Genomic DNA, 9212 nt, shown 5'->3' on the forward strand with positions numbered 1-9212 from the left:
ATTTATACATCAAGATATGTGCTGTTGAGATCTACTCATTTCAGACAGGTCTACACTTCATTAGTTTGCCTGCAGCGACAACAAGTCTGTCCTGCTGCTGTGTTTCATTTGATTCATGTAATAATAATACATATAACCTTGTTAACTTTTCTAATAGTTTTAATTTAAAAAATGCCTTTGCCTCAATTATCCTTGTTACAAGAAATATTGTGTCTTCTTCCCAATTAAAAGGGTGTCATGTTAATAAGCATTTTCATTGACACAAGAGCAGTTTAAATGTTTGCATCGTCGAACATTGGATTTAAGCCTAAACCATGAAAAAAAACATGCACAACTAAACGAGTAGTTGTCAATGCTTACACAATGACCAATAGCACATTTTCGTGCTTCACTAAAAATGCACACGGTTTGGTCAGGTCGTTGGGCATCGAGGCCAGTTTGGAGACCAAATCTACACTCATTGGTTGGCCTTAGACCAAATATAAGGCATCCAGAAAATAATTTCAAATACACAACGAGATTAATGGAAAAACAGTTGGCACCTAAAGTTATATCAGTTGTTTTAAAAATACTACGTGGACCATTTATCTTACGATACTTAAAGAGTTGGAGAGGGTTTTCACTGGAACTTTAATTATTTGCAAAACAAAACATAACATGAGCCGAAGCCGGGAAATACCGGACATCATTAACACAAAACATCGGAAACAAAACAGCAAATCCAACCATTTCGCCAGGTCCTTAACGTTACTGAACAGAGTGCTTATCCGGTCTCCTCCGGTTACGGAGCACCTGAACGGATAGCCACACGGCGACGGATAGCCACACGGCGGCGCATAGCACATACTAGCTCTTGTTGTAATGGCACATCAATCTAACGCATTCTGCATTTCACAAACACTGTTAGGTTACGGAACAAATACAGTTATCCTGATCTACAAACACACCATCGACATGAGCACACAGAGGACAGATGTCGACGTGACGGCTAACTATGTAGCGGCTAACCATCTAACAGTTAACTGTAACAGCTAACCATGTAGCGGCTAACACGCTGGCCGAGGACCCGAGCTAGGCCTGTGAACTATAAAACACTTCACCGTCCCTTGACGTCCAGCCTACGTTACACCGCCGGCCACACAAGGTCGCTTTAATTACCCTTGATGATGGCTAAAAGATTCGCCATTGTTGAGGCGAGATTGCTGCCCATTCATTAGTTGTTTAAACGTGAGCCGCTCGTGAAGCGGGTTAACAAAGCGAGGCACGCGCGGAGACACGCCGCGGATAGGTGGCTAGCCCACCGACTAGGTGGCTGATCCGCAGGGCTCTTACCGTATTACGGCTGATCCCGCAGTCTAAACATACACCCGACACATGGTCGGACACGGAGAGATTCAAATTGTAAACTTACCCAGGTTACGCTGAGTTACTGCCGTCCGAGAGGAAGTGGGACTACCACTAATCCAGATAACCGTTGTGTATGCTAATCGTTAACGTTAGCACACCACCAGATCCGCCATGACAGTAGTGCGCTTCCCAGAATGCATCATGGCGCGGTTTGAATAAAGCGTCAGCGTCTCCTTAGTAACTCCACAGAAACACAACCTCAACTCATTAGCTACTTGCTTATATTAGGATTATTAAAACCAAAAAAACACACGTAAACTCCGACCCTTGAACCAGAAGAGTGCTATGCTGCTTTCATTAACGAGGTTATAAATAGGAAGGAAACGGCAGGTGGCTACTTCTGTGATGTTCACATCATAGTCACACTTATTAAAGTTACACAATTAAAACGTATAGGTTGATATGGACGTGAACATTTGATAGATATACATGTAAGAGCCATACGTATTCAAGGTCTAGTTTGCATATTTTGAGTTACTTTTTGTATTATATATGATTATTATTAAGATTGCTTAATAGCACGGACCCATAAGGCTTCCGTATAGTCATGACGTCAGAAGTAGTGACGCGGGAAAACAGAGCTAGAAGCCTGCGGAGCAACACAGTTTTCTTTCCGAGAAGTGCACTCATCATGTCCATTTCTATGTGGCTTATTGGACCAGTTGGCCTTCACTACAGATATGTCAACGTTAGAATTTAGAATTCGTACTCAAATGAATTACCCTAATAATTTATTTACCCCATACAGTTCATATATTTCTGGAGGCCTACCAATTTATTACAGCACATAACCAATTGTTTGAACTTACTTCTAGACAAAACAAACACATAAATATATCATCAATTCATTATTAAAATAATCATTATTTGGATTTTCACAATCCACTTCGACTAGTTTGGGCTCTTTTTTGTCGACATCGACTTCTCGGCGACCGTCTCAAGAGTCTGGCTGTTTTTTTTTAACTGGTTTGTTCAAATTGATCGGACTCAAGTCGACCCTGTAGCGGACTGGTAAATTAATCTCACGTCTCATCCTGTAGCATTGATCTCAGTAGTATGGAGAGGCGAAGGTTTACTCTCCACCTGGAGGACTCTGCACCGGTCAGTACCGCTCCTCCAACCCGGTGGTGCCAATCTCTGCTCCCTATCTAATCGTGCCAGTGGTATAAAATACATGCATACATTGGCAGAACAAGGGTCTATCGAATCATGCAACCTTTTTTGTTTGGTAGCGTATTTGATCTGTCGACCAATTGCCTCTATCAAACGATGCTCCCACTACAGAATATAACACCCTCACTCACTCCATGTTCACTAAGAATACGGGAAGCATATATTGATACTGTATTAAAACGTCTTTATTGGAGATTTCAGGGGTAAATTATGTTTATTTCGCACCACGGATCAATATTGTCGGCATGCGCAGCGGCAGAACCACTAGGTAGGTAGGACGATTTGATAGGTAGCACAGATTGGCAGAACACCGGCTCACCTGCTCGCACGTAAACATTGGAACAACTCAAGAGAAATACTTTACTCTGTTTACATGATCCTACATTCCAGAATACAAGTGCTTTATCCCATGTATGTTATGTATTCCACTTTAGATCAAGCCTCCGCCTCAGAGCTCGACCCAGGGAACGGCGGACCCTGCCCGCCCTGCAGAGGGCCAGACCGACGTGTCAAATACAAACCAGGATGAAAGTACTGCGATGCTGAGCAGCTTTGAATTAGCACCCTCCACCTCTGTGGACCGTACAGCCCTGCAGCATGAACCCCATCAAAGCATTCTTTGTGTGGACAACAATGTACCAAGTGAGCACATGGACTTGACTGGGACTGATCAACCCCAGGGAGCTGACCAGAGGACAGAGCCAGTTTCAGTGATGGCTCCTAAACCAGTGGGATCTGGTGGTAGTATTATTGTCAGTCCCCGGCAGGTAAGCTATAGACCATGGACTTGCTCCCTCTTCCCTGTGATATTCACCCCGGACTTGCTAAGCTAACTTAACTCGTGTTTTTAATGGCTTTATTCTAAATGTATTGTTGTCCCAAATGTTTTTCTACCATGTCTCATCACAGAGGGGAAACCCCATTCTGAAGTTTGTCAGGAGTGTGCCTTGGGAGTTTGGAGAAATTACCCCCGATTATGTGCTGGGACAGACGACGTGTGCTCTTTTCCTGAGGTCTCACACTGTGTGTGTGTGTGTGTGTGTGTGTGTGTGTGTGTGTGTGTGTGTGTGTGTGTGTGTGTGTGTGTGTGTGTGTGTGTGTCCACACATTTTTCTAATCTCACAGTTTGCTTCTCTTGTCTTATTTACATGACTGGTTGGGATGACCTTCGGATTTAGTTTGCGGTACCATAGTCTCAACCCAGATTATATTCACGACCGCCTCAAACTGCTCGGACAGACCTTTACTCTACGAGTGTTGCTTGTTCAAGTCGATGTGGTAAGTAAAAAAATTAATTGCAATCAAGTCGTACGATTGTTGAAGTCATGTTTGCCCCCGTAGAGGCAATTCTAACACAGTTTACCCTCAAAGGGAGAGTCTTGATCCTTCTAGTAGATTAAGTTAGAAAACGTTATTGTCCGTCAGAAAAGTAGATGGTAGGATGGGATTGGGCTCCAATCAAAAAGGAGCGAAACATTGTTGATATTGTTTTCGAGAAAAAAAACAAATGTGCAATAAGGAGATCAGATCATTATTTTACTGTTTTATGCAGAAGGATCCTCATTCACTGAAGGAGCTGGCTCGCATGTGCATCCTTGCTGACTGCACCCTCATCCTGGCATGGAGGTAAGCAAAGTCTGCAAAATACTCTTTGTTGGGAAATTCTAGTTAAACTATGCATGAGCATGGGAGAAGTGTAGCATGCGTTTACTTTTAAATACACTGCCAGGGTTAGTGGATGGGTTCCCACTGGGGCCACCCATGCTAAGCCTGCAAGCACTCTGTATCAATGTGCATGCTACAACACGCCACCTAGCAACCCGCTGCCCCACGCCATCTGGTTTTCACTGGGCTCCTCCAGACAAAGGACGCTCGGGTGGTGAGTTGAAGTATAATGTTACATGGCCTGGTGCTCAATGTTGCCATGCAGGAGATCTCTTCCTGAGTGAGTGTGGATGGGAGAGACCAAGTTCATTTTAAATACACAATGGGGGAAGTGAACATCTTTGGTATCGGTACAACAAAGAAGTCAGTCGATTTGCCTTAGTATCAGACTTCGTGGCTGCAGTGGAATTGCAAAATGCAAACTATCTTATCACCTTTCAATTAGAGAGAGGAAGGGAGATATCTCTAGGTCCAAGGAGAATGTTTACAAATCCCTTTCAATTGACTAGTAATTATATAAACCGTGTTTACATAATTTGATATTATAGCTCCGATTGATTTAAATCCAGTGATCCTCTTCTTGCGCCTCTTGTGTGGCAGTCCAGAGGAGGCCGGGCGTTACTTGGAGACATACAAGTCCTACGAGAAGAAACCAGCGGACCTCCTGAAGGAGCATGTGGAGAAAGACTACCTGTCCAAGGTATAATAATAATAATAATAATAATAATAATAATAATAATAATAATAATAATAATTTATTGAATTTATATAGCGCTTTTCTAGACACTCAAAGACCCTTTACAGTGAAGGGGGGGACCTCACTCACCACCACCAGCACCCACTAGGGTGATGCACATCAGCCAATCTGCGCCAGAACGCTCACCACACAACAGGGGGTGGAGTTGGAGAATGACGGAATTGTTGAGGATGATTAGGGGGCCAGATTGAATGAGGCTGGTTGGGAAGTTTTAGCCAGGACACCGGGGAAACCCCTACTCATTGCGATAAGTGCTTTGGGATCTTTTAAGACCTCAGTGAGTCAGGACCTCGGTTTTTACGTCTCCTCCGAAGGACGACTAGACTAGTGTCAACAAAGATTGTTTGGAAGGTCCTCTTCAGTCTGTCTCTAATCGAGAGTACCGTTTTAGTTGACCTTCCTTATCTCATGAGATCCCATTCTGTGTCCCTGCTCTCCATCTGCCTGGCCTCCAGCCTATTAAGATGGAACTAATTCAGCAATGAGCGCCAGTCTTTCAACAGCGCCTGAGAACAGAGAAGAAATCAAAACAGTTTTATCCAAAATGCACTGAACTAAAACAACCTCCCCCTAGTGCTGATGGCACCTTTCACACTTAGGAGAGGCTTTGAAGTGACTCGAGGACACATTGATCTGCAGAGCCAATCAGAATCTGAGGATGGTCTTGCGAGGCTCGTACCGCAAAGATAATTTCCCATTATTTCATACTATAAAAACCTTGACCTTTGATTGCTTATCCGACCCAAAGTACGAGTCCTGCGGTTGTTCCTACCTTTTCTACTATGTCTCTGTAGGTGACTGACTGCCTGACCACGGTGAGGTCCATCAACAAGACGGACTCCATCACTCTACTGTCGGCCTTCTCTGTCGGTATTATTGAACTAGCTGGAACAAGTCATGCTTTGTATTAGGGGTGTGACCGGGTACACGTGTACACGGGTAACCGGTTAGTAAATCATAACCGTTTAGGAAAAATCAGTAAACGAAAACCGAAAAAAATAAATAATAATAATAATTGTATCAAAAATAACACATAGGCTTTATTTAGCGATTAATAAAGCTACAAATGTTCCACTTGCACAATATTAAGGAGCTAATAAATGCATGCGATAATTGTTAGGTAACTGAACACCGGGCATAGGCTACGTCATGTAACGTGGCCACTGAGTCACATGTGTAACGTAACAGCCAATCAGCGTTCAACCGTCAAACTCAGTGCAGTGCAGTCCGGGGTGAACTGCAGCTTGGAGGAGAAAGTGAATGTGGCCGTTTGCGACTCCCGGAGCTCTATATATAATATAATAGTAGGCTATATAATATAATATTTGTATATATAATATCACAGCCAAAAGCTCTGTGCGCCTCCGGATGGCCGTAGCACGGGGAGCTCTCATAGGGATTGGGCTTCTCGGGGTTTGTTTACCGGCGTTGCTATGTTTCCGGTCTTGTATGTTCCAAATGTGTACAAAGTTACACATGTAGTATGAAACCGGGCTCGGGCTCATAATTACAGTTAATGTGTCGGGCCGGGCTCCGACAGAACGTGCACGGGCTCGGGCCGCCTGGTCGGGCTTGATTTTCTGGGCCCGATCTAAACTCTACCCTCCATTGGTCGTATAGCGTGACTGCGGTCCACTTAAAAAATTTTTTTTTAAAAAAACGGTTAACCGTGTACACGAAAAAAAAGGGGTCGTGTAACCGTTTACAATTATTTGTAACCGTTCACACCCCTACTTTGTATCAATGTGGAACTGCTGTTCCTATGTTGTCTTAAACCAATGTTTCTGTCCCCTACCCAGTCTGTAAAAGGGATCATCAATGCTTCGAAAGAAGACTTGGTGCTCTGTCCAGGACTGGGACCACAGAAAGTGAGTGGAGAAAGTATATCAATGCGTCATTCCCATGAGTCAATATAGGAGCAGGATAGATGTGAGCTCCCTGGATGTTGTGTGTCTGCAGGCAAAGCGTCTCCATGATGTTCTCCACCAGCCGTTCCTGAAGTCCAAGAGGAAGGAGGTCTGAACCCAAGGGCCATGCCCCATGAAGACGAAGACGACACACCTCACCCAAACACTCACAAACAGGCATCTTAAGGTCCCAATGTGGAAGAGGGAGCCCCTCCCAGTTAGTAGGCGGCAGACTTTCACAATTCAAAACATGAAATGCGTATTGTGTCCACTAACCGGCTGTTCACAAAGAAGGAGGGAGTAAGCATAGCTCGGCGGGCAGGGAGTGGGAGCACCGTATGGGGGGCCACAGTAAGGGTCTTTAGATAAAGAGAGAGGGACGGGCTGGATAGCCTTTCTCATTTGCAGAATATATCATTGGCGGGGTGTACTATGATTTATAACATTGTTGAAATCTAGCGATTTAGGATTGACTACAGATATGTCCACATCATGTCAAGCTAGTTTAAATATTCTGTATTACAACATTAAGGATGGGAATTTGGGAACCAGAACTGTTTGTGTTGATCTGTTTTAATGGAGGATTAGAAGAAGGGTTAGGGTTAGGATATCTGCATTGTTATTGTATGCAATAAAGGTTGTCAACTGTACTGATAGAAATTGTGTGATTAGAACATATCTTTGCATTCGTGGGCAAAGACAATTTATTGGTCGGTGTTGTTTTGCTGTTACAATAAAATACTTTTCTTTTTATAAAATACCAGCATTGCTATGAAATTAGCTAATCAAGCAAGCCATGTCAGCCCCATTTGAATTAATGTTTACGTCTGTTCAAATAATTGTATGATATTAAAGGATAACTGAAGTTAAAAACTGATTGCTAATTAGTTTGTCCCTAAGGAGGCACCCAGTGGGCATTCTTACCAGATGAACCAGCTCAACTGACTCCTTTCTAAGCGGCTCTACTCCCAAGTTCCCCCGGATGGCTGAGCTTCTCACCCTATGGAGATGCCAGCCAACCTTCTGAGGAATCCCATTTTGGCCCATATCTTACAGATTCTATTTAATTACACAGTCCTACATGTTGGATCAGCAAACAATCATTGTATAGGATGCAGAAGTGTTAATTCATCACACAAATTTAAGACTGGTAGATTTAGGATTAAATTAAATAGAATAGACTAGTTTCTAACTCCTTTGACGTTCAAGACAGTTTTATGGTCATGGATGAAGAAACAAAGGCTTGGAAAGGCCGAGGCCTGCATGTGTTTTTTCTTGTATTCATTGTTTTACATTTTTATTGCAATCACAGCAATATGTATTGAAAATAAGCACATGCAACAATTCATTCATGGTACAAAATACCATTTTAATTTAAAAAGGATTTTAGGTGTCAGGTTAAAAAGTGCCAGTTAAGTGCTATTAACTGCTATTTCTAATTGGAAATATTAACTTAAAAATAATTTCACTGTATCCGCATTGCTAACATAATAGGCGGCATGTCAGTCAATCTATTCATCATGTAGTAATGAAATGCAATACATTTGTTTGATGTTTCTTAAACACAAATAACAAAAACTAGCAGAAGAAAGAAGGTGTGTTCTATTAGGGAATCTACCCCCCCATGTAGATGATTCTATCCAGACACTTGGCTGGAAGACATAAAATGAAATCTTGGGGGCCTTCTTATGAGAGTATCTGGCTATGTTCTTCTGAATCAAATGTTGGTGTTCATCTAATGGGTACATCTAAAAATGATCTATGTTTACCATGAGGACCCAAGACATGACCATGACCTCAGCCTCATGTGGTCGGTTGGGGAAGCCATTAGCTGTGCTTCACAAGGTCACGGCTCCATCTTAACCCTGGCCCTGGTTCTGGAGCGAGTGGTGACCTCCGAGGAGAGGGCCCCACTTGGCGACGGCGGAGGCGGGGGAGGCGGTCGGGACAGTGGGACAAACAAGGGAGCTTTGACCACTTTCTCTTTAACCTCCTCGCTCCCACCTTTGACCTTCTTATGCCTCAAGTGTTTATCACAGTGGCTGACAAAGGTATCCATCTTGACAAAGGTTTTGTTACACACCTTGCAGTGGTAGGGTCGCTGGCCCTTTTTGAGGCGCACGTACAGCCGTATATAAGAGGAGCGCACAAAGGTGCGACAGCAGACCCCGCAGTTCAGGCACTCGGGGGGCGGGTCCAGCGGGGTGTGGCGCTGCCGGGCCGTGGGAATGGACCCATGCGGGGGCGCTGCCGGCTCGGGGGACTCCTGCGCTCTATGGCACAGCAGGTTGGACAGGGAGCGG

The 9212-nt window shown here is 43.8% G+C and overlaps 2 protein-coding genes across 4 annotated transcripts in view; one reads left to right on the forward strand and one right to left on the reverse strand.

Moving 5' to 3' along the window:
- Nucleotides 1-1701, reverse strand: part of sona (SON DNA and RNA binding protein a) — a 38381-nt gene extending 36680 nt beyond the window's left edge. The window contains exon 1 of the mRNA XM_056580044.1: nt 1412-1701. The gene's annotated coding sequence lies outside the window, so the exon portion shown is untranslated. The remainder of the gene's footprint in view (nt 1-1411) is intronic.
- A 261-nt stretch (nt 1702-1962) lies between these two features.
- Nucleotides 1963-7793, forward strand: ercc1 (excision repair cross-complementation group 1). Of its 3 annotated transcripts, none has more exons than XM_056580046.1 (9): nt 1963-2508; nt 3015-3347; nt 3490-3593; nt 3759-3858; nt 4133-4206; nt 4846-4945; nt 5797-5872; nt 6802-6870; nt 6962-7793. In XM_056580046.1, exons 1-9 carry the CDS (start codon nt 2464-2466, stop codon nt 6976-6978), a joined length of 918 nt encoding a protein of 305 aa, XP_056436021.1. In that variant the 5' UTR covers nt 1963-2463; the 3' UTR covers nt 6979-7793. The 3 variants fall into 3 exon arrangements, with proteins under 3 accessions (XP_056436021.1, XP_056436020.1, XP_056436022.1); XM_056580045.1 differs by having other exon boundaries at nt 5797-5868; XM_056580047.1 differs by lacking the exon at nt 1963-2508 and adding an exon at nt 2844-2909 and having other exon boundaries at nt 5797-5868.
- The last annotated feature ends 1419 nt before the right edge of the window (nt 7794-9212 follow it).

This window comes from Gadus chalcogrammus, chromosome 20 (assembly GCF_026213295.1).
Source record: "Gadus chalcogrammus isolate NIFS_2021 chromosome 20, NIFS_Gcha_1.0, whole genome shotgun sequence".
Lineage (NCBI taxonomy): Eukaryota > Metazoa > Chordata > Actinopteri > Gadiformes > Gadidae > Gadus > Gadus chalcogrammus.